Source organism: Atractosteus spatula, chromosome 12 (genome assembly GCF_055471065.1).
Source record: "Atractosteus spatula isolate fAtrSpa1 chromosome 12, fAtrSpa1.hap1, whole genome shotgun sequence".
Classification (NCBI taxonomy): domain Eukaryota; kingdom Metazoa; phylum Chordata; class Actinopteri; order Semionotiformes; family Lepisosteidae; genus Atractosteus; species Atractosteus spatula.
Genome location: NC_142717.1, coordinates 20,658,174 through 20,684,066, shown reverse-complemented (window position 1 = coordinate 20,684,066; position 25,893 = coordinate 20,658,174). Strand labels below are relative to the sequence as shown.

Below are 25,893 nucleotides of genomic sequence, written 5' to 3'. Positions count from 1 at the left end.
CGCCCCACGATGGACTCCCAGTGGCTGAAAAAGGGGCGTGGCACCTGTCAAAAAAGTTTGACGAAAGGTGTTGCTTTATACTTCTGACCTCTCTTTCTCCTCGGCATTCAGAAGCCATTGTGTGTAACGGAGCAGAGGGCAAATGGGTCAATATGCAAAATTAGATTTGAAGTCTAGTCTCAGCATTTTTGTTATGGGAGCTGGGAGGGCCTTAATGGAATGTTTTTTTATTATTATTTTTGGTTCTTGATTCATGGAGCGTTCATGACTTACCTTGATACAGTCTGAGTCATAGAGTTGACTACAATTGACCAAAAGTAGTTTTAACCTGGTAACCTTTCAGACTGCTGAAAATCTAGGAAACCAGGGAAGAAACCAAATCATTTATATGTGCAAACGACCCTGATGCCCAGTGGTGCAGCTGTGCAGAAAGGGTAACCAATTGTTGTGTACATTATCAAATAGTTCAGGTGGGTAGCTGTGTCAGTATGCGTAGGCTGCAAAGGAACAAGTAATAGGTTTATTCCATGCTGAAAAGAGAAGACACAATGTTTCGGCTGTGGAGACACCCGAAGAAGGCTCCACAGCAGAAACGTTGTGTTTTCTTTCTTCTTTTTTCAGCATGGGATAAACCTATTACTTATTACATTATCAAATACTTATCACTGTACAGATATATATCTATTATGGACATGTCCATTAGATTTAAAAAGGTTTTTAAAACAGCAGTAAGCTTTTTTAGGTGTCTTTTTAGGTGTTATTAGCATTAACATTTTTTTCTATAGTAGAAAAGATCAAGATAAATATAAGGAGGATAATTGTACAGAAGATTTCAACATATGTTCTCTCTCTCATCCTAGCGTTAATCCCGCATCAGCAGGGTCTGCTTGTCGGCACGCCCGTCTCCATTTGGTGGTTTGAACCAAATCTTTGAGCTGATGTTGCCATTAAATGCGACCGAGAATACTCCAACCGGCATGTCACTCGTCCTGCCGTCGGGGGGGGGAGGAGAACAAAGTAATGTAGTCAATTTATAAAGGGGGATTATGAGGAGGATAAATTTGGCCAAGACACCGGGGTTACACCCCTACTCTTTTCGAGAGACACCCTGGGACCACAGAGAGTCAGGACCTTGGTTTTACATCTCATCCGAAAGACAGCGCTCGTTTCACAGTATAGTGTCCCCGTCACTATACTGGGGCATTAGGACCCACATGGACCACAGGGTAAGCACCCCCTGCTGGCCTCACTAACACTTCTTCCAGCAGCAACCTTAGATTTTCCCAGGAGGTCTCCCATCCAGGTACTGACCAGGCTCACACCTGCTTAGCGTCAGTGGGTTGCTAATTGTAAGTTGCAGGGTGACATAGCTGCTGGCAGAAGATTTCAACATATCTCAACATAAGGAAAAAGAAGTATTTCATAAAGTTGTGAAGACTGAATAGAACCTTTAAAAGGAAAAATACATACAAACCAGCCTAAAAATTAAAAAAAACAATTCTAAAGGTTTCACCTGAGGTTTTTATATTTTTAATACATATGAAATTATGAAATTATGTCATATGAAACATAGTTCTTGGTCAATTTTACTGTTTATTTTGTATTTTTAAAGAATCCAAGATACAAAAACTGCAAATCACTTCTCTGTCCATAGCATTCAGAAGGTAATGTCACATGCCTGAAAAAGAAGGCAAGGTTACCCACGCTACTGACAGCCAAGCAGACGTTTGAAAATAACACAGAAAATATAAGAGAAAAAATAAGTAAAACATATTTTGCCCATTTATGTGCAGCAAGAATAGATACTGATATTTATTTATTAGAATCTTTGCCAAGCCTTGCAAAATTCTGTACAGACCTTTGTCCTTGATGAGTCTGTTTTTAAGTTAGTAAGACCTACAATGTTATTTAAGAGGCCGGGCAGTACTCTTCTTCCTGCTCTGAATGATTTTGCATGAAAGAGCTGACTTGGTTTAGTTCTTGTTTGCACCAATGTGCAACTCAATCACATACTGTAGATAAAAAAATGCATTGTAATTGTTATTCTGTTTACATACTGTAGTAACCTTGTGAACAGCAATGATAAATTTTAGACCTCTTAAAAAATCCTGTTAATTCCAAGTGCATAACATTATAGGCATTGGTGTTAACTTGGATTATGCTAGGTATTCTTCTTTGGTGCTATAACACTAAAGAAAACAGATGTCTTCTGTTCTTAAACCACACAGGTACTTTTTGTGATTCACTGGGATTTAAATAGGGATATTCACCATGCAAATTCTAGAAAACTATTTTGACTAATCTTAATTCTGTGCTTAAATATTATATATATATATGCATTTTCACATTTATATGTGTTACTATACATGACCTATCTCTATAGCATTCAAAAATAAAAGCAAGAGGTTAACACAATTTAATATTCACAAGTAATGGTACAGATAGATTTATTATGTTAGACAGGGTGGTCCTAAACTGGTCCTTGTGTGTCTTTTGATTTTCCTTCCAACCCAGCTCTAAACCACATACTGTAAATCAGCTCATCACTGGCTATAATTTGATGAATTTCCCAACTTCTTTGAACAATTCAGGAAAAAAAAAACTTTAAAGATGCAAACCTGCAGGCACACTTCAGGGACTAGAGTTGAACTGCCCTCTTTTGGTACGTATATCCTTAATAGGGATATTAATTAACCCACATCAAAATTAAAATCCATCTATCCATTTCTTTCAATTAAGGGTCATGGGGGAAACAGCAAACAGTGAGTGCAGGATGGGGTATACCCTGGATAGGACTCTAGACCTTCAGAGGGCAGACACACACAAACACAGACACACCCACACTCATACCACAGTGAATTATACCAGAAGCCAATTAACCAACCAGTATTTTTTTGGACTGTTGGCAGAAACCAGAGCACCAAATGGAAACCCTCACACACATGGCAGGAACATAGTATAAACTCCTCACAGATAGCAGCCCAGGTTTTGAATTGACCCCAGGGCCTCAGCAATGCAAGGCAGCAATACTACCCACTGTGCTGCTTTGCCACTGTGCCGCCCACCAAATTAAAGGTATTTGATCTAATGTAGAAAGATACAAAATATGTAAACAAACATCTTGTTCCCTGTTTTTTTTTTTACTGCAGCAGCTATTCAGTAATCTCTCGCATACATGCAACATACAGTGCAGACATACAGTAGATCATTTAAAAATTTAAAAGCTATGGCTAAAAATATACAGGCACTAAAATCTGCCTCAGAACTGTAAACCATCTGTATGCATATAGACAGCAAAGAGACATTTTGTTCTTCTAGCACATTTACAGAGACAGTCTATAAGACAATTAAGTCACATATAATCTTAATAACCTGAAAAAACCAGGACCCAGCCTAGTTGTAGATACAGCTCAAAGAAAACTAATGGTCTGCTTTCCAAATGCATGAACTTTCTACATCCTTCTGAGCTTCTGTCCTTTGCAGTATAAAATCAATGAAGCAATTCCAAGGCTGCAGTGATGATAGTACAATACATCTGTCAGCACTGCAATTAGCAGTTCTAGGCTTTAATCCCTTTGTATCCTCCTCCAGATATCATTTTTCTCAGATTTTTTATATGCATATTCTAAAATTCTCTTGGATAATTCTGTCTGGTTCTCAGCATACAGTATGTCATGAGCTGCAAAATATTTGCTGGCACAGTGCAAAATGAGGATGAACATCACTGGTACTGCCTTTCTTTCATTTCTTCAGATATTTTCCAAAACATCAAATGGTACAAATCCTTTCTTTTTCCCACTAGACACTTTAATGAAGCCATTGTTTTCTTCTTCGTTGGTTACACAGATCTGAAATGAAATAAAAGGGAGAAAAAGTAGAAACTAACAATCTATAATAATGTGGTTGTATTCCTGGCAGAAAGCTCTCAGTTTATAGCTACAGTACAAACTATAAATTCAACAAAAATGATGAGTTGTTTTTACCATGTGATTGCTAAGGGTTTATAGATTATCACTAGGGCAAATAAATCAGAATTAAAGTGAATTAAAAAAGTCTTTAGCTTATTCAGCCATCTTCTGGCAGTACTGACCTTGCAGGTTATTGAATTTTACCTGCATTCTATAATTCAAATCCACCATTGGATCACTGCTGATACATCATTACTTTAAAGAAAAAAATACACAACGGTATTCCATTTCTCCCTAAACATTTTAAGCATCGAAGTCTTTAACTAACATGTGAAATAGCGTGTTAAAAAGTGGTAGTTTTAAGCTTTTCTGCTAATATAATATGGAATCGTGTATCGAAAGAAATTAATAATGATATGATTATATTCGTGCACTGCGACAGGGCTGTGTAGGGCTGTTTCGCCTCTCTCTTCATGCGACTTCCCTAGTAGCCCACTGGTCTATGTGCCTGATTACAAACCTACAGGTTGTGTGTTCAAATCCAGCTGGCGCTGTGACTTCTTTTAACAAACATTTCTTCGAAAAAATAGAATAGCAATATTATGGACAATCAATTGACTTTTATATTTCTAAATATCACAACATGATCAAATTTAAGTCATTTTTGATAACAATGAATAGTCACCTTCTTCCCTTCTGACAACGGTCCCTGCTTCTGCTTCCTGCTTCTATTGTGTGTGTGTGTGTGTGTGTGTGTGTGTGTGGGGGGGGGGGGATCCCTTTAGATCTCCCTTCAGATTTAAAAGGTTATTAATCATATCTTCGGTGTTGCATCTTACCAGTGCAGCTGATCTTTTGCTGCCTGGGTCAACTATCACAAAGCTTTAGAGAACCTAACATTTCTAATATCAACAAATTGTAAATATGACGTTTACATTGGCATTATTAATTTTTCACATGGGTGTATGGAGGATTGTCTGACAGCTAAAAAGCTGTACACCACCTGCTATACAGATACATATTGTAATACTTTCGGGTTTGGATAGGACGGACACAAGAACTCAGACTTGCGGAGTTAAAGCAAGTTAAAGCCTTTATTTTTCTTCTCCGTCACCACCTGCTAGCCCGGCTCTCCCGCACCCCGCCCGCCAACAGCGCGAGCCAACACACCGCCCGCGCACCCGAGAGAGAGAGAAAAGAGAGAGAGAGTAAGACCCAGGGGTGCAGAAGCAGGGAACTATTTACAAGGAAGACGGATACCTCCCCAGACTGTACACCCGCTTCACTGTGGGACAGCTGCACTGGTCGGCAGCCTTCCTAAACCCCGCCCTGACCACTTTCACTCCTGTCCTGCTCTTCCCCGCGCACCCCAGCCGGGCGCTCTTTAGCCTCTGCCCGGGGCGAATGTATGTTTAGATATTTAGACCCGGCGCGGCACCGAGAGAGCGTCTGCATTTATAACTTAGTTTTTAAAATTAGTCAAGCAATATGAAGCATCTCCTTTTACTTTTAAGTCCCTTAATTATCATTGAGCACGGCTTTCTCACCACTTAGATTACTTTTTGATACCATCCTTACACAGAGCAGAAACTTCTTGTACTTTCCGATGACATACAAGTGGAAAGATTGCAGATTTTAATCGTCTTTAATTTTGTTACATTATACGTTTTAGGAACGTTTCATCTATACAAATACCACAAAACTATTCTCGATTGTATTTCTGAATGTTATGTTACACCTACAGTAGTTCACTGTTTTAAATACATCTAATTAAGAAAGTTAGGTGTAAGCACTTTAGATCTTTTTTTCTGAACCAGGGAAAATCTGATCATGTTTCTCTATAACAATAATAAAAAACTTTATTTTACATATCACCTTTAAAAGTGGCATCTCAAAGCAATACAGTAGATGTAAACCACAGATTACAAAGTAAATACCCAGACAAACACAAACGCGTTTTTAATAAAATGCTTTTATTCATTCAGCAGAGAGAGAGAGCGTAAAACCTGGGCATAACAGCTGTTCCTTTTTCTGATCACTCGCTCTCTGGATACACGTCTCACCTGTCCTGTTCTTTGTTTTCCTAATTTGCTGATTATGCCTGCTGCGATCCACTCCTGCCCTCACACCTAAAGAAGACTATTTTAAATTTCTTTGCGCGGTCCAAATTACAATTAACCCTTGTATGTGCTGTCCTTAAGGTGATATCACATAAAGGTGATATGTAAAATAATGTTTTTTATTATTGTTATAGAGAAACATGATCAGATTTTCCCCGGTTCAGAAAAAAAGATCTAAAGTATACTAGTTTGTCACTAGTATACTTTTAATACAGTCTTTGCTGTGCTCTTGAGGATCCTTGTGATATTTCGAGCTCTGGTTGAATGATAAGTGTCGCAGTTTAAATAATTTTCGTAGTTAGAAATTATGAAATGCTCTGTTAAAAGCAAGGGAGTTTTTATGTCCGTTACAGTAAAAGAAAATGCCTGACAAAGTAGGGCTTGGACAGATTCCAAGTGCATTTTTGCAATTTACGTTGCATTGTGCATTATGCTGCTGTAATACAGTTTAAAATAATTAAAAGTCTAAACAGTATCAGCTTTATTTATGGGTTGCAATTTAAAAAAAGTCAAAAACCGCACTCAAAATGCAATTTAGAGCTTTCTGGCAAGAGGAGACACCCAAATTAATAATGTAACATGCCACTGTTTGTGCATGAACAAGGTTATACTGCTATTTCCTTAGATACGCGATTAAAAAAAAATTTTTTTTTTTAATCCCCGGCGGAACCAGGCATCCATAAGAATCAAGTAATAGGTTTATTCCATGCTGAAAAAAAGAAGAAAGAAAACACATTCCATAAGAATCAGCACTTTTATATATTGCCTTTAAAGGTGGCTTCTCAAAACGCTTTACAGGATAAAAACAACAATAACAACAACAACAATATTGTATTTCATTGCACTTTGACAGATCGTCCTTAAATCAATTGTTGACTCTTCTCTCTTTACTACTTGTTTGGAGTGACTGAGCTCTGCTCTGTACCACACAATGATTACCCCAGAGTCTCTGCCCCGGATGATTTGGGGTTTTTTGACAGAGGGCAAAAAACTCTCTCTCGCTTGCCCTCCCCCCCTGTGTATTGTCTGTTTTTTTGTGCTGTCCTTTGACAAAACAAGGCTCGCCAGATAATGTGAATCGAAACCTGTTTTTCTAGCTTTTAAAGTCGTGCGATGTGTAAGCGGGAACACATCATTATATCTTACATATGAAAAATACATAATATAGCTCCCAAACAAACGCAAACGTGTTTTTAATAAAATGCTTTTATTCACTCATAATCTGACAATTTCAAGAAGACTAAGGAAGGACTAAGGGAATTGTCGTCTGTTGTTGAAGCTCTGTGAGCTCGGTGACTTTGAGACCACTTGTTATCCGAGGTTGTTTGAATTGCTACAATTCAAATAGAGAAAAAAGAGCTGACTGACAAGATTTAAGATGTGGCTGTCAATGTTGGATTAAAAAAAACAAGTTGCCCGACGTTAGTTGCATTGCTTGAAAAATAATTTTATTTCGAGAGACTGCATAAGTAATTCAAGTGTTTTTTTAACTTCCTGAAAAACAAGTAATAATTTAACTATATGTGCAAATGTTTTATGATATGTCGCTGTTGTGAATGTCTGTGGAGTGTATCTTATTTGCCTGTCTGTCCTGGCTGTGCTCTCTCGCTAGCCCTCTCCCCCCGCCTCTCTCAATTCAATTCAATTCAAGGTGCTTTATTAGCATGACAGATGGGTACAATCAGTGTTGGGTATTTACTTTGCTTTGAGATGCCACTTTTAAAGGTGATATATAAAATCAAGGCTTTAACTTGCTTTAACTCCGCAAGTCTGAGTTCTTGTGTCTGCCCTATCCGAACCCGAAAGTATTACAATATGTATCTTTATAGCAGGTGGTGTACAGCTTTTTAGTATAGATTACACTTTTCTAAAATGTATTAAAAAAAATAAAAACGATTACAATCTAATCTTTCCATGTTTGATCCCAAGATCCCAAGAAAAATAAATCTAAACGGGGAGAAAGCTATGCTGAAAGTTTATTAAGATACTTAGAAGACAAAGATATCAATTTATGTTGCATTTGTCTGATTGTGAATCAAAAAACACATATATTTAAACCCGCGTTTGCGATTTAAATCAAAATGCGATTTAAATCAATATAAATGTTTATATTGTAACGCATAGGTGACTATTCATTGTTATTAAAATGACTTAAATTCGATCATGTTGTGATATTTAGAAATATTAATTTGTTTGGTCCGAGTGAGGTTTATTTATTTAATTTAATTTATTTATTTATTTAATCTCTGACCCAGGGAAAAGTTTACAGTATGCTCCTATTCTTTTTATGCTCAGCTACTAAGATTTCCCTTCAGTGGTAAAATTCCATATAAATATTCAATACTAAAACGGGCACAGTAAAGACATTTGAATGGCTGCATCTGTAAGTTAATGATAAATTAAGCATGTAAATGAGTCTACTATAGAATTTGCCTGCTAGGGGAAATTTAGTTTGCAGTTCTGAATCCTCTAAAATTACTTATTTAACACAACTCGTGTTTAGTTCAATTGTTCTTAAGAATCTGATCATGTAATACTTGTAAAAGCTGCTGGACTGGGGCTTTCCAGGTTCAGTGGTGTAGATAACCTGCAAATAATACTCAGCATGAATAGAAATGCACATAGTTCTCAGATTGTGGTGGTTTTTCAGGGATATTTTGTACCTGAATGTGAATGAAAACAATTCGGAAATGAATTATGCCATATTTAAGCCCAGGCACATTCATGTTAGAAAAAAATGACCTTGTCATACATACTTCTGTTACAGTATACTCGTATACTTCTGTGAATATGGATATGGTTTACCATACAGTACGTTGCTATACATGCATACCACAGTAATTGTACTGTACACCTTGGAACAGTACAGAAAAATGTCAAAATTGATCACTTATTCATCCTAATCCCAGACAAAAAGCCACAGACCATATTTTAAGTATATTCTACACAAGAATGTACAGTACAGCTACCAGAAACGTGAATCAGGTAAAAAGGACACACCTGGCCCTCCTTTAGGGTTATCTGTCCTTGTTCCTTGCAGCCAATATAGGTTCTGGTGCATCTGTAAACTCTCTCACCAGCCCTCACCTGCTGAGCAAAACTGGCGGGAAAAAATCCGACTCTGTCTTCAATTACACCCTAAAAAATTCCCAAAGGACACTGAATATCATTCACTAAATTCCATCTAAGGCAGCATAATGGAAAGATGTACAGTTGCAATATGCAAAGTGAAAAAAGACAGTGTTTACTAAAATACTGAAAAACAAACGTCCACACATACTGCAGGTAATACAACACAATAATATACAATACAACAATATAATCTCACTATAAGGGTATATTACACTGGAGTTATGACATCTAACAGAACTAAAACTTTTCTATCCATGATCTCCATGTTAATGACCGTAATTAACTGTTTGTAGTATCAAAACAGTGGTGCTACTGTATATTACAGTAATAAAAGAGGACAAAAATATAAGAATAACCATTCACAAAGTAGAAAACATCCTATTTATTTTAGGAAATTCTGATTTGCTTTATTGTGGAAATCTTCAGACTGAATAAAAAAATGAATATTTCTTTGTCCAGATTTTCACTCTGATTTTACATTTGCCAGAGCTGTGCCAGAAAATAAAGAATGCACATGCTATTTCTCATGTGCAGTACATTTTTATTTAACCACTCCCATTGACTTCGTAACAATAATCACTACCTGCTGTTAGTCACAATTTAGCTGCCTTACTCTAACGTTTTTGTTATGTGATTAGTATTCAAATATTCAAACCTCTAGCTGGCCTTTGCCTTGATCCTACAGTTGTTTTGCAAATCTGTATAATTAATACAAGTATAGTAGCTAGCTACTAAATATAGCTGCAGTTAGAATATAATAAATGTAGTTGAATTTTAACAGTATCTATAAACCCTGACTTGGAGATAGCAGTTAGAAAATAGATGGATGGATATGCACAACTGTGAAGCAGGCCAGCAAAAGAATAACTTAATTTACAAACAGCTTGACACTGGAGGCCATTTAAGGCGTCTATTCATTGTAAATAGACTTACTAGGTGATAATTGCCTATTTAGTCAGGGTTTATAGATACTGTTAATTGAAATATATGTACTGTATTGTTGTGGAAGGTTCACTACCTGGGGGGAGTTAGGCCCTTTGTGTTACCTCGTGGTGGAGGGGAGTCCCCATTACCTGTGAAGCACTTTGAGTGGAGTGTCTAGAAAAGCGCTATATAAGTGTAAGCAAGTATTATTATCATCATCATCATTATTATAATTATTATTATTATTATTTCAGTGAGGGTTCTTACAGTGTCTTTGAGCATCCAAGTGATTGTAAGGATTTTATCTTTTTTTAAACAAATCCAGCTTGGTAAACAAGCTGTGCATTGACCTTTGTATTTGAAAACTATTCAATAAAATAAAGAATATTCAATACGATAAAGAATAAAATTCAATATTTTATTCTTAAAAACTACTGATTGAATTTATGCTTGGCAGATTTCATCAGCATCCACACCTACTTGCTGTCCTTTTGTAGCCAGACAGGAATATTAACATCTTATCAAAATGTGGCCAGTACCTTAAACTGCTCCTGTACTGAATACTATTGCCACTGTACAAGCAAAAAGGTGGACCTTCACTGAGGTTTTAAAACAGCTTTTGTAATCTTCTTTTTCGTCACATGTAAGCTGATTGGTTTGAAACAAACATCACTAACATTCACACCTGTTTCCACCTTGCTCAGCTCAATCTGACAACAGATTTGCTGGAATGGGCTACTAAAAGGATTAATCAGGTTCAAGAGAAGTAGAAGGCTTCTCCTCTTACCTTCCACCAGTCGTCATTTGAGTCATCCGCTAATATGATTCGGTCTCCAGGTCTGAAATGGTAAAAACACAATCTTAATCAACTGATGATTTCGCGTAAGAAGAATTACTCAATTCTACAGTTCCAGTAGCAAAATTAAAAAGACCAAGCAACAGAGTCTTGTTATAGTTGCTTCACAAGGGTCTTTGTCAGTGATTTCTAAAACATCACGAATACGGCTCATTAAGGCTAATGAGTAATAGAGAAACCTCATTTTACATTTCAACATTAACAGTCTACATTGACAGTCTCTCTTGGATTTCTATTTTGTGCTGTCAATGGGGAATGGCCTTCATTTGGTTGAAATATTAAGTTATGTATTTAAATGCTAATAAGATGTTTTCCATGAAAGAGAGATTTTTCCCCTGCATTTCAAGACAAATTATCAACATGTCAGATGTGCACACTTGTCTGTGTTGTCTACTCCAGTGAACTGGGCAAAAATGTCACATAATACATTTTTAGGTAATGTAAGCAGACAACCTGTTGCCCTGTTTCAAGCTACATGTAAAGGATCTTTTATATCGAGAGATTTACATAAAATTCATAATGAACTTATATTTTAAAATAAAAAAAATAGAATAAAACTATTTGCAAAGGACCTGTGGTTTTATAAGTGTTATAACAATGCTAAGGTGGTGAGCTCTATAGCTTTACTAATGATCTTGATTCCTACTTTAAGAAGGGGTATTTGTCTATGTGACTTTGAATGTTCTCCCTGTGCTCATGCACATTTTTTTGCTAATGCTATGGTTTCCTCCAGTCTTCCAAGGACATGCAGTTTAGGTTTTCTTTCCTACATTGTTCCATATTGGAGAGGTTTTCACTGGGTTTTAATCTTTGATGGAGCTGTTTGCATGATGACTATGGTACTATATAAAAACAAAAACCAAGTGAGCATTATGGATCATACAGTATAGTGTACTTGCATTCCTGACTAGTTCTCATGTTAAAAGAATTAGTACAGTACAGTACTAAGTGCCTTAGTTTGCAGCACTTGTACAGATGCAGCCATTCAAAATGAGTGAGGTACACCACGGTACAATGCGGTGGGTGTGTCGCATCATAACGCGGTATGACGCAGTGTCACGCATCTTATGACGTCATATCGGAAAGTATCCGGAATCACCTTGTAAAACCGCCAGGAGGAGCCAATAAAGCTTAACCTCTCATGTACAGCATTTGAGCTTTTAAATTTAAACTGTGTATTACAGCATGTTAATCATCAGTCATTAAAAAGTTGGTATATTTTATGAAAGCAAGATTGCTCAGTTGGGCAAAAGTACACAACCTACCTTTATCATAAATATTTTAATTATGCAGAAATATTTTATGCATCAAAGCCTTTACCGAAGATATTACTAATAGTATTAATAATGAGTGACCTTGGACAAGCGGTAAACTCAAAGTATTACGCTGGTCCACTTTATTTGTAACCGTCATTTTAAATGAAAAGACTTTATTTTTTCATCGACAAAAAGTAACACCACAGCATTTCCTTGATCTAACTAGCAAGGACGGGACATTAGCTAGCCAATATGATAAAGGAATAAATTACTTTTTTTGTTTATTTCTTTAGCACATTTATTTGAACATTTCCATCGATTGTACAAGCACTGAAAAACTGTCCAATCCCTAGTTCGTCTGGCATTTTCTTTTAGTATAACAGACATAAAAACTCCCTTGCTTTTAACAGAGCGTTTCATAATTTCTAACAACGAAAATGATTTAAACTGCGACACTTTTATCATTCAACGAGAGCTCAAAATATCACAAGGATCCTCAAGAGATCAACAAAGACAACAGAAAAAGATATGTGTATCAGATAGTGTACATGAGAATCCAAGCTTTTTTATCTACGCTAAGAAGTAGTCTTTAAAATTTCTTCATCACACAGTGAAGTCAAAATTCTGGGATGTGCCTATATTAGAAAATATAGGACTTCTTCGAATGTATGTCAGGCAATCAGACTTCAGGACCAGAATTATCCGTTTTATAATGGGGAATATAGTGTAAAATCCTGGGTTCGGTAAAATGTTTCAGGCATTCATGTGAAGGACAACAGAGCTTTCACTGGCCGATTATCATTATTATTAATAATGATATTAATTTAAGGGTCTAAATACTTGTATCTAAAAATATGTATCTATATAGCAGGTAGTATCACTGTATTCCACTTTCTTTTTAAACACGGAAAAACAGATTCACAACACGACGCTGTGTCACTGTGTAAAAAAAAACGGTTTGAACACCCTATATTGTAATAAGCTGCTGAGCTAAGAATAGGAATGTTCCTGCTGTCAAAAGGGGGTGGAAAGTGCCCGCGGTCATTTAATTAGTATTACAATTCGCACTGATTCCCTTGCGATGATATGGACATAAGAATATTCGTGCGTGGTCAAAAAATGGCATTAAGCACTTAAAATTAATATAGTCAGTAATAGTAAACTGTAACATGCTGTAACAAGATCGGCTAAACTGGGAAGAAAATGCTTTCAGAGAAAATGTTTCAGGTGTGAAGAACATAGATCCCCAATGCAATTTCAACCAAACCTGTTCCCACACACCCTGCCCCCACTGCCATTAGAATATACACAAAGCACTGAAATTTTTCGAGCTGATGATCAGGTGTTTCCGTCAACACCTTCCAGCAGCACTCCCGTGCCCAGACGAGATAGAGACGCAAGACAAGCCCGCCAGCCCGAAAGAGAGCGAGAGAGAAAAGAGAGAGTAACACCAAGGGGTGCGGAACCAGGGAACTATTTACATGGAAAACGGGCGATCTCCCCAGACTGTCTGCCCGTTTCACTGTTACCTGGATACCTCTTTATTTAGAACACTCTCCCCCCTGCCTGTCTGACTTTTTTTAATCCTTCTGTGCCCGGATTGCAGCGGGTAAGATATTTTTCCAAGAAAAAAAGAGAAATTAAAAAAGAGAAATTTCACCAGAGCCTTTTCTCTTCTTCTAATTTTTAGTTAAGAAGGATTCAAGCAGGATTTTAGATGAAAGGCAGTGACCTCAATCAAGCCCAAATCATAACTGAACCCATTCAGAGCCTACATTACATTTTAGCATTTCATTCTGAGCAGAAGACCCTCACACCTGAAGAAGGCTTGCGTTTTCTCTCTTCTCTTTTAAGCATGTGATCAAAAAATACATTTAATTAAACACCCGTTTGTGATTTAAATCAAAATGGGGGTAACGGGGATTTTCTCTCTCTTATTATCAACACTAGTTCAATTGTGGCTCTTCTCAGATACTGTAGTTCGGCATTCAGTTAGATTGCCAGGTGAAATAAAAACAGGTTTTGATAGTTAATAACCACTTTTTATGCGCGAAACACAGGTGATTTTTCTTCCTACTGATCAGTTTAGAAATCTGTGTACGCTGTAAGGTTTTTACTTCTTAATTAAACTTTTAAAATACGCGTTTCGAATAGAAGCAACATATGCTGTTGTCTTCCTGGTATATAGAACAGATCAGCAGGTCTTTTTTCCCCAATCAGAGGGGTGTCAGATGGTGTCAGCCAATCACCATTCTGAAGCTGTGCCGTAATCTCTGGTATAGGGACACCCCAGAATTCTGTCAAATTTTCATTTTAGGAAATTATGAAATGCTCGGTTAAAAGCAAGGGAGATTGTCAGTTATAGTGGACATAAAAACAAAAGTTTTCTGCGGCGTTATTGGAAACCCAATTTTAACACAAATCACCGGCATTATATCCTAGAAGACACAGACCGGCATCAGTGGGAGCGTAAAAGAAATTGCAGACGAACTAGGGATTGGAAAGTTTCCAAGTGCTTGTACAATCGATGAAAATGTTCAAATAAATGTGCAAAAGAAATAAAAAAATAATTTATTCCTTTATCATATTGGCTAGCTAATGTCCTCTCTTTGCTAGTTACCTGTGGCTGTGTTTCTGCGTTGCGTAGCAACGAGTGACTATATTCTCAGGCGGAGGAACGTAAACAGCTTAATTTTTGTGTTAAATAATTTTTTTAAATTAAAATTCATTCTATACAGCAATCGCATATTTGGGGACCGTTTCATAAAATGATGCTTAAAATGTTTAGGGAGAAATGGAAGACTGGTGTGTATTTTTTCTTTAAACTACCAAGACCAGCCATATACAGTACAGTTTACATACAGTAATATGTTTATGTTCCTAAATTAATATCGTTTATGACCTTCAAATGCTTTATGCTCCTCTTCTTTTTATGCTCAGCTACTAAGGAAAATTTCCCTTTAGTGATAACATTTTATATAAATATTCAATACTAAGTGGATTAAAATGTGCACAGTAAAGAGATTAAATAATTAAATCTTTTCACTACTGACCAATGCACCATGAGTGCCCCTGTCGGCCATTTTGGCCAGCCAATCACTTACCGCGGTAGACTGCGGTGGCTTATGGGTAGTTGCGTGCGGTACGGGTTTGTACCATGCATTTTGAATGGCTGGATCTGTATGCCACAGTAGTTTCCTACAGTACTGATTAAGCCACTTGTTAACTTACTTATTAACCGTCTTGGATTTTTCTGGGAAAAACTTCATAGAAATATGCATGTAAGGCTACGTTGTTAAGCTGCCATGCTACAATAGTCAAATTGAACTGCTAATAAAATTTCGCTCCTGTTGTAATATTAATGTTATTTTTAGATTGAGTCTCTGCAGTTTGGAATAGTCAGTTGTTGTTTTATTAATTTATCGAATATGAAGTATATGAACTTCTTAAAAAATATTAATTTCTGAATAGAAATATATTATACATAATGCACATACTGTACTATAGCTGGTAGTGGTAGCTAAAAATAAAGTACACTAGTAAAAATAAAGTACAAGTAGTATTCAACGTTCTTCATAAACATTTTCTGTCAAAGTCTTTTTCATCAAATTCTTTAACTTGGTCACTTATTGTGGTTATTTTGGAAATATTTTGATGTGCTTGTTCAATATAAAGTTTATATACTAGAAAAACCTATAATGTTTTAACCTTTCTGTGAATACTTGCTGTCATAATTGTTGTAAATAAAAGTTGTTTAACTTTTTAAAATCCACTTAATAGGGAATATTAATATGGAATCATGTAACTAAAGGAATTTTGGTTTCATCAAAATAGTTTCATCATTATTAAGTCACTATATGAATTAATTCACTAAATCACTATTAATTCACAGTATGTAATTAAATATAATATAATTTATTAAGTTGTTTGTAGTAGCACATTCTACTTTCTTGTAAACAACTGTATCTATTTCTGTAACTTGTTCACTTGTGGTTATTTTAAAGTAGTTTTTGCTGTCGTTGTTATTTTTTTTTACATTTCAATTACATACCTACAATATATGTATTGTATTGCTTATACTGTATACAGTATATTTTATATACAGTGTAGCGGCAATGCTTGTTAATAAGACAGAATTAAGCGTTGGTATGCTCCTAAAGGAGGCCCCATCTCACCCTCCATCTCTGTGGTGCAGCCACAGAGAAAGAATTCATGCAGGCTGATTTAAGATGTTTTCTTTTGATAAGAAGCAAGCTCCCAGACGGGGATGCAATTAGCTAAGCCTGGCTATCATGATCAATGGTCATCCATTGGCGCCTATCAGTCTAGGGAGTGCCGAATGGACATCTGGACTGCATTCCTAAGTGTCAAGAGTAAGTGACTTATATCTCACCTTGACCAACCAATCAGGGACTGGCAGGGCGTGGTAATACCACATGGGTCTCCAATGCCCGCCAAACTCTCAACCAATCAGCACACATCTGGGTCCTGATCAAAAAGGGAGCGCAAGCTCAGTTCTGGGCTCTCCTTGGCCATTTTCGCGCATCCTCAGAGACAATCACGTGACAACTGCTGTTGTCTGCAAAAGGACTTGGACTTTGTTCTAAGCGCGAGGCCGAGGATCCCGTACGTACTCAGAATTCTACCAACGTGAATGCTCCGCTTGATCAACGGCAGCCTACAGTTGGACCCTCGTCGACAACCTGAATAGCTTATTCAGAAGCAGCGCTGGACCGGGAACGAACCAGTTTCTTCCCAGGTAAAAGAGTGACTTGTGAGGACTCGCGGTCACACTCTGTGCATAGAGACTTTCTACTAGCCAGCCGGACTGCTGGTAGATCCCCTCGGAGCAACGACTGCCCTGCGCGCCGCAGTTAGATTCCTCCGCCCGTCCTACTCCGAGCTGCACCTCGACTGGTTGGCCGGTAGCCAGAGGACGCCGACACAACGCCCATTGGACAACCGCTGGAACAGAGGCTGCAACAGAGCCTGTCAGCTGGTTTGGTGTTCGTGCCAGGAAATTCCAAATCCAAACACAGTGGATAAGTAAACCCCATGTTCTACATTGCGTCTCGAGAATTTAATTGTACCTCAACACAAGTTGTTATCAATTTAATTCATGAGTAATGTATTTACTTCCGAGTTTAGAGTAACAGTGGGTAATAACACTGATTAGCGATTTGGTAACCGAACGATATATATTGACATATATTCTCTGTTGTGTATCTCTTTGTGTTTGCATCTCTTCGAGATTATATACCTTGTATTGATAACCCTCACAGTAAGGTCTGCCGCTCGTATCCAGGCAGACTAGTATATGTTTGGTGCACAGTTTATATTAATAAATGTATCTCGTGTATTGAACCCGTGTGTGTGCGTTGTTAGTTGTTCTGACGATTGATTTTCTAAAAGCCCCAACGAACAACCTCGTGATTACTGCTACAATTGATAATTGTCTCAGTAAACCCATCAAACCACTACAACAGTAATACTGTATATACCTACACTTGTTATTGGACACTTAACATAACATAAAGCGTTCAACATTATTGAGAGACAGGCGCACTGTCTGAGATCACACACTGTATTATTACAGACATCCCCTGGGAGAAGTTACCATCTCCTGCCCTCTTTATCACTTCGTGGTCAGTTGAACTGAACTTCAGTTCATTTGAATGTAAAGTGAACACTTAATGCACTGTGATATATAAAATAAATAAAACATCAATACAAATGTTATAATAATTAGATTTTATTATAAGAGAAAGAGTCTGGCACTTCCTCCAAGACTATATTTGGAATATAGCAAAACAGAGGTGAAACAAGAACTCATGTTAGCAATTAATAGTTTCTGAGAGAAGTTGACTAACAGACTTTTTTGTGTTCTCCCAAAGATAGTAGAATGCAATGGGAGACATTCAGGAATGTAATTTCACAAATGCATGTGTTTTGTCTTAAATTGTCAATAGTCAAATTGTCAACAATAAAGTAACTAACTTAACTTGATTTGAGTGTGATGTTAATAAAAAATAAATATAATAAATAGCATGAATACAATTTTCTCACCTTCTCATCCCTTGGGGATAATTAAAGACTTAAAGACTAAAATAATATATTTTAAATATCTTAATATATTAAAATCATGTGTACCATATTGACCTTTTTATTAAGTGATGATGTTACAGATACAGTATACTGTAGGTGACCACAGTAGGAATGTTAGGCTTAGCCAAAGAAATTGTAGACTAAAAGTAGTTTGTTGAACCCTATGCAAATCCTTTAGATGTTTCCGAAGGTAGCTGAGTAACAAGTCCAAATTGTAATCCAAAACTGTAGTCAGAGACGAGCACGAGATTCGAGACCCGGAGAGATAAGTTAATCAGGGCACGTAGAGAACAAGGATTTACAAGGATGAGCTCCGTTCACTAAAGCAATACTGAGCGCAGTGATGTGAATGAGCAGAACTAAAGTAGTAATGGCAAGGAGATTGTGGTTGGTTAATATTGAAAATGTAGTTTGAAAAAGTTTTATCCTCAGAATTTTTGGGGGGTTATTCTCAAAAAATAAATTTAAGAGTGCAAATAATGTAATATTACAATCTCAAATGTAATATCATTTTATCCCCATTACTATGCTTATTGTTTAAGAATTTAAGTATTAAGAATTGAAAAAATAAGGGCAGCAGAAAGATGTAGAACCACACAATTTCAAAGAACAAGGGGAGCTTATCTGAAACTGAAATTTAAATTTCTGAAATTTAAATTCTTTGAAATTTGAATGTACCTGTATAGATTAGAGTTGTTACATTTTTGTATATTTTGTGATGTTCTTATATTTGTACAGTATGTGAATGTTAAGACAAAAAATCTTTAAACTGTTTTAAAATAAAATAAAAAATCTCAAGAATATAGTATATATCAAGAATAAATAATATCTCAAGAATATAGTAGGATGTACAGTATGTGCCACTCTTAGATAAAGAAATATTCATACTTTTCACAGTAAGCTTGTGCCTCATTTTCAGATACAGTCCTGAAACAAATATACTGTAATTAAAATATTTTATGGAGCCTGATAACGTGCATTTCTAAAATTTGTACCTACCTTTGCCATTGTTTTCTGTTTCAACACTTCAGTGCATTGCTGGTTTTATGCAAAAAATAAGATTAGACTGTCATGCATCGTGTATTCTATGAATAGTGTACTGCCCTGTTACTGTAAGTAAGAGATTTCAATGTTGGCAAAGCAACAACCCTGCCTTATTCTTTTGGTCACTTCAAGCTGTTTCATAAAGGATCCAACAAAGAGCTCTTGCATGTACAGTACAGTAAATAATCAATAACTCCTGTTTTCATTCCTAAATCTTCATTCAGAACTCTTCTGTCCTGTTTTAACTCACTACCTCTAATTTACACAGGATTCAGATTGTAAAACAAAACTATGTACTGTATCTCAGTTTTTCAAAGTGCACTGGTACTTTGCGATACACAATGTTTTTGTGTTTGATTTGTTTTTGTAATCACCCTGGTGTTTTATGAGGTATTAGAGTTTCTTAACTTACCTGGGCTGAGAAATCTAAGATTCCTATTACCACCAGAAATGGAGGAAATTTCTGAACTGCATAAACTGTCATTTATGTTGTCTAGCAAAGTTTCTAAGGAAATGCATTGTGTTTTTTATATTTACTAATGGAGTCTACATACAGTACAGATCCAGCCATTCACAATACAGGTCAAATAATGAGCCAGAATGCAGCATACATACTGTACCACCTTACAACACATTTATTTTGACTTGCACTGCTTTGTAAAACCGACAGATGGCGCAGTGATAGATTTTAATTTGCATTCTGTTTCCACTTTTATTAATTTTATACTGTACATTACAATATGTTAAATATTAAATTAATGTTTAAAAAGAAAGTAGGGATGTTTTATTGTTACAAATGTGGGGGTGGGGGAGGGGTGTGTGAAAATGTTGAATATCATAAATTGACTGTGAAATTTTGTCAATAAGTAAAATAAATATCCATAACTCATAATTTGTAAGTGATTTCTCCAGAATATACCCAAGCAATGGCTAGAATTAAAGACTAACTAGAGGCACAGCCTTGGTGAAAAGAGTAATAATCCAGGCACACTTGTACAAATAGTGAACAAATATGTATTATCAATAACAATAAAAACACTAGACTACACACAACCTAACATGCAAAACACAAGTTACTATATACAGTATAAAGACAACGCATTTCAGAGGCCTAACATCCTGATCATCCAGAAAACCCCAGACTGCTACTAAGTATTAAAGTTTTAAATAATGCCTACAGAGGCCAAAATAAGAGTTAAGCTGCCTTCTAAATAAATGTTATACAGTCTGCAGTTAAATCTCTCTCTCTGCAAACCCAGATGCCACAAAGTAAATGGGAGCCTTTTTTAAGAAAATTGGAGATCTTTTTAGAATCGTCCTATTCTAAAAATGCACCCACAATCAGGAAATGTCATCTTTTAATGAGGTACCTTTTACTCCAGAAACTCAAGTTCCCTAAAAACACAGAATAGCAGTCGCTCTCTAGCAAGATTCAAAAACTTCAAAATCCAATCAAATTTTGTTTGGATGATCATGAAGTAGGGGCTCGCGCCTGGTGCAAGCTTTAAGTTTCAACTCCTCCTGACTTCTCTATTGTGATCTGACCTTCCTTTTCTCCTCTCTTCTCTGTTCTCCCCTTTTCTCTTTTGCCTCTCCTCCTGTGATCTTAATGTGATCTTATATGGTGTTTCTGGACTGTTCACTGACAATAAATTACCCACAACGTAATTAACTAGGGAAACCAAGGTAAACTTTGGGGGACCTCCTACACCTCAGTCAACATTCTCTCAAAAAAACTTTTTGAGACACTTCCTTGTCACGACCACACGCGAACGTCAACACATTCCGACGCGCACAGACTCCAGCAGACGTTCACACAGTAACTACAGTAGTTAACCCATTGCTACAGATGCTTATTACCACCATGGAGAAAAAAATATTTTTGCGCTTATACAAGATAACATTGAGTTAAAACATGATAGTTAATCTGTGAATAATATTGCCTACTATATTAATATCTTGCATTATACATGCAATAATATTGTCACATGCAAAGTAGCATTGACTTTAACAACTGAAGAATATCGTCACACACCTCTTTTTGGAAAAAAATAATCTAAAGGAGCATGTACAGTATACTGTCTTTTGAATACATGATATAAAACACCATTTCAGTGAGCATTCCCGGGTTAAAGGCAAGTCTTGTTCGCCGTTACTGTGAAAAGTAGAAATGACACAGCTTTCCAAATGTATGGTAGTGTTGATGCAAAACTGCCGAAAAAAATGCACTGTAATGTAATGTTTTTGCCCACTCTTTAAACATTGAACAGAATATATTTTCCGATGACTTGACATGAAAACTTATTCCTACTAAGAGTATAAGAATATATATTTTAGAAAAAACATTTTTCTGTGTTGCTCCCCACAAATTTCTTACCTGCCTATCAGAGTAGAGTCAGGGCCATTTTTCTGATTGAGAGTACATTCACGTGTAGCTGGAAATAGTGCTGTATGCCTCAAATGGATTTCTTTATTTGCTATTTACTTTTTAAGAAGGTAAAAAATGCTAAAGGACAAAATAATCTCAGGAGTCTTTTCTAGCTACTGTATATTATTTTTGTTTTAATCCAATGAGAGTACTGTACTTAACTTATTTTCCTGAATAATGAAATTCATGAATTAATGAAAACTAATTTCATGTGGTAAATGGAGAATGAATTGGAATCCCATGAAAAACATTTTAAAAGAATGAAACGTGCCTAGCGAGACTAATTGCTGTCTGTACTGATTCACAGAAAGAATGATCTTTACCTGTCAATAATTAATTTTAAATTTTAAAGCCACTGAAGCTTGTCAGCATATCTATAACAGTAAATAAAAAGCCTCTGCACTACTTCTTTGTTTTCTGTGGAATACGAACAGTACTATCAGTTGTGGGTGTTTTAAGTATTCAGTGACCTGTACAGCCTGGTTATTTGATACTGCCCCTTAAATCAAACATTCACTGTTTGACACAAATGCATACCCCAGAAAAAAAATGTCTTTCAGTGGGAGGTTGATAGTAAAGTTAAGTGTTTGACTAAAAAGCTGTCCTTACTCTACTGTATGTGTGCACAATGGGCTCTATACTGAGGTTAAATTGTCAGGTCTTCATTTACTGTATATCTACAGATTTTTAACCTTCTTCTTTTGTTCACTGTAAATGACTGGTGTTGGTTATCTGTTGCCCTTTTTACAACAATCTAGAACCCAGCATTCAGCAACATTTATCAGACATTTAAACTGACCTCATTTCTAAGTCTTCATTCTCTTGTGGTACAAATTTGTACAAGGCCACATAGGTGTTAAGCTGCAGTATATCCTTTCGTTGTTGTATTTTCACCTGCAAGACAAGAAAACAGCCCTTAAAACTTGAGCAGAAATGATAACTTTGGTGGCTTCATATCATTTTGTTTTCATATTTGACAAAGATTAGTGAAACTTTTAAAATGCTTTTTGAGTGACAAATCACCATAATGTGTACTAACTTTCAAATTATAAGTTCAACAACAGTGTAGAAAGTGTAAAAAACTAATTTATTAAAAAGGGGTACAAAATTGAGACAGGAAACTAGACAATCAGTCTTACTTCTACTATTAATAATGTTATGTAAATGATCCTTGGAGCTAAACTAGAAGAATACTTTACTAAATACAAAACAATTGCATTTTAAGAGATTAAAATTAATTAATTTAATTTAAAATTAAAATTAATTTAGAAAATGTTTAATGTTTATTAAAATGTTTAACAAAACTGCTCGAAATACTAGAAATTTTTGAACAAGTAACAAGGATGGGAGATATCACTAAAGCATATGACATGAGATATTTAGATTTTTGGAAAGTATTTAATCCGGTTAACAAACATGAAGCAGCATTTCATCTACAGGGACATAACCTGTAATTGAGATTATGTAAACTATGGTGTGACACAGGAATCAGTATTAGGCCTGTTGCTTTTTCTGATTTATAGTAGCTAATTAGAATCTTGTATCTTTAGCATGAGAGGGTGGCATGCTCTAATGGCTAAGCATTTGACCTCACAACTGACAGACTGCAGCTTCATGTTCCTGCTGTACACTTGAGTGAAATATGTTTATTTAGTCGCTCTAGTACCAAGCTATAAAGGCTGACCAAGACACAGGGGAACAATTAGAAAATATTCTTAACTAAAAAAGAATTAATAATGATGGAGAATAAGAATCACTTCTTTATGTTATTCTGGAAAAGGATACATAGGCATTGTTAAAGCCATAATTCTGGTTTTCTACAAGGAGTAGGTCTACAAAATTTTGATTTACTTAACTATCAAACTAAAAATAGATACAGTATGTGTCGAATAGCCTGCTCTTGTTTGTATTTTCATCAAAATCTTTTATGTTCTTATAATGTTAAGAATTTATATTAGTATGAGTGAAGTCTTGAAGAAAACTGCTATTTTTTCCAATTCTAATCTTTACCTCTATACCTACAGAATAATTGCCTAAAATACTTCTAAAATGTTCAGCTTTGATTCTAGGCAAATCCCCTCTAATAAATTACATTCAGAGATAGAGATTTTTGTTTAAAGAAAGAGAATAGATACGGAAGAAAACACATTTATGTATTTTTTGCTCATGCTCAGATGAATGCTGTTCCTTGCTACTGTAATGCTACAACCAGTGTTCAGTTAGCAAATCAATCATCCAATCTGCCCATCCCCATTTCAGCATGCTAAGGCAGATTTTCAATACCACAAGCCGTAATTAAACACCACAAACCCAATTGACAGCAGGGCATTATTCCCTCTCCTCAAACATCCCGGTGCTCATTCTTAGAGTCTGCCCAGCTTTGCTTAGCTACCTGCTATGTACTTGCCCCCCCGAGGCTTTGCTTTTTTTCTCAGTGCTTACTATTTAGCTTGACCTCCTTCTTGCTTCCTGCATCACCACTTCTGGATTTTGCCTGTGCTTAGCTTTGTCTCCCTTGTTTGAACCTTTGCCTGTTGAATGACCTGTGTGGATTTTCCCTTGGCACTCAGTGGAGAACCTGTAGCTGTACTCCTGCTGTGTGGCTGCCTGGCTGCTTAGCCACGTCTCACTGGCTTGCTTCACCAGCTTACCCTACTTCATCTGTTTTATCTGCATTGCCTACTCAGCCTGCCTGCTCTATTCAGCACACATCACTACATCTTGACAGTTTGCATTCTTGATCTTACCTCTACTCTACTCCTGCATTAGGATTCTTCATTCAACCAGTTAAAAATTACCCAAAACATGGTTACTGTGGGAGAAGAAGCAATCCAAAGTGTTGAGGCAAACCATAAATCAGCGCTGTGTCCAGCAAGCTAATGAATTTGATTAATTTCCTCATTCTTTTTGGGCTTCTGTCCCTGCCTTATATAAGTATAAGTTCTGCCCCCACCCACTCATTTTGTCCCAGAGCCCTAGATCCATCCTCCACAGCCCCCTACTCAGGAGACTTATCGGCCTGTTGAGGCTTCCTCATGCAGTATGAAATTATTTTCTCAATTGAACCAACTTCTTTCCCTTCTGACTTGGTAATATATCATATATCATATATCATCTCCTCTCTCATCAAAGGTTTGGCCTGGGCCATAGCTTTGTGGGAGAAGGAAAACCCGATGTGCAGGAACTTCCGGCTGCTCAAATACAAAATCCACCTGGTGTTCTGCACTCCTGAAAGAGCAGCTGATGCATCGCACCAACTACTGTAACCGAGACAGAGAAATCAAGACAGTGGCTCGCTATGCCATTCAGGTCTGGACCTTGGCCATCAAGAATGGATGTGGGGAGGAGGATGTTGCTGCCCTATTTGCCAGATTATCTGAACAATTGAAGGATGAATTGGTATGCTGTGTACTCCTGCAAGACCTAGAAGCCCTAATCAGTGTGGCTTCCCATCTAGACGTGTGCCTTCGAGAGCAATGGTAAAAGCAACACTTGCAGCTTCAGATGGATGCAGCCAGAGCATAAAGACCACTGCCTGAACCCAGCCCTGTAAGACAAGCTCTTTCACCAGCTCTTTCACCATTCAAGGAGCAACCCATGCAGGTGGCTAGAGCCAGGCTTTCCCCGAGCAAGTGCCAGCAACACAGAGTGAATGGGCTGTGCATCTATGGTGGAAGGAAGAGACACTTCTACATTGAGTGCCTTGAGATTCCAGGAAATGTTCTAGCATAGTAGAGTGAGGGTAGACCTTACTGAGTGGAAGCAGGTAATCTCCTCAATCTCTTCACCACCTCAAGTCTACTGCTTTTGCTGTCCTGGGGGACTTGACAAGTCCAGGTAAACACTTCTGTTGACTTGTGAGACACTGGGGACTTCAATAAAGGATAGCTGAATGTCTGAAGACCCCTCTGAAGATCTACTCAATTTTATCCAATGTCCTGTCTCTGGAGGAAATCTTCTTGGAGTCATTGTCCAGCAGACCTGTCCTTGAATCTCACAATGGGAGCACCTCATTGTGGAACAATCTCTTTCTTGTGTGTCTTATCCCTACTCTACCCCGTGGTCCTGGGATTCCCTGGCTGGAACTGCAAAACCTTCACATAGTTTGGCTTTGAAAGAA

General features: G+C 36.8%; 1 protein-coding gene across 1 annotated transcript in view; it reads right to left on the bottom strand.

The window, feature by feature from the left end:
* Positions 1–1,578: 1,578 nt before the first annotated feature.
* The window catches only part of stac (SH3 and cysteine rich domain), a 100,836-nt gene continuing 76,521 nt past the window's right edge, over positions 1,579–25,893 (bottom strand). Inside the window, exons 8-11 of the mRNA XM_088929687.1 lie at positions 22,573–22,667; positions 10,872–10,923; positions 9,029–9,166; positions 1,579–3,848 (exon numbers count right to left, since the gene is read on the bottom strand). Of these exons, the coding sequence (XP_088785813.1) occupies positions 3,750–3,848; positions 9,029–9,166; positions 10,872–10,923; positions 22,573–22,667 (384 nt within the window). The 3' untranslated portion in view covers positions 1,579–3,749. The remainder of the gene's footprint in view (positions 3,849–9,028; positions 9,167–10,871; positions 10,924–22,572; positions 22,668–25,893) is intronic.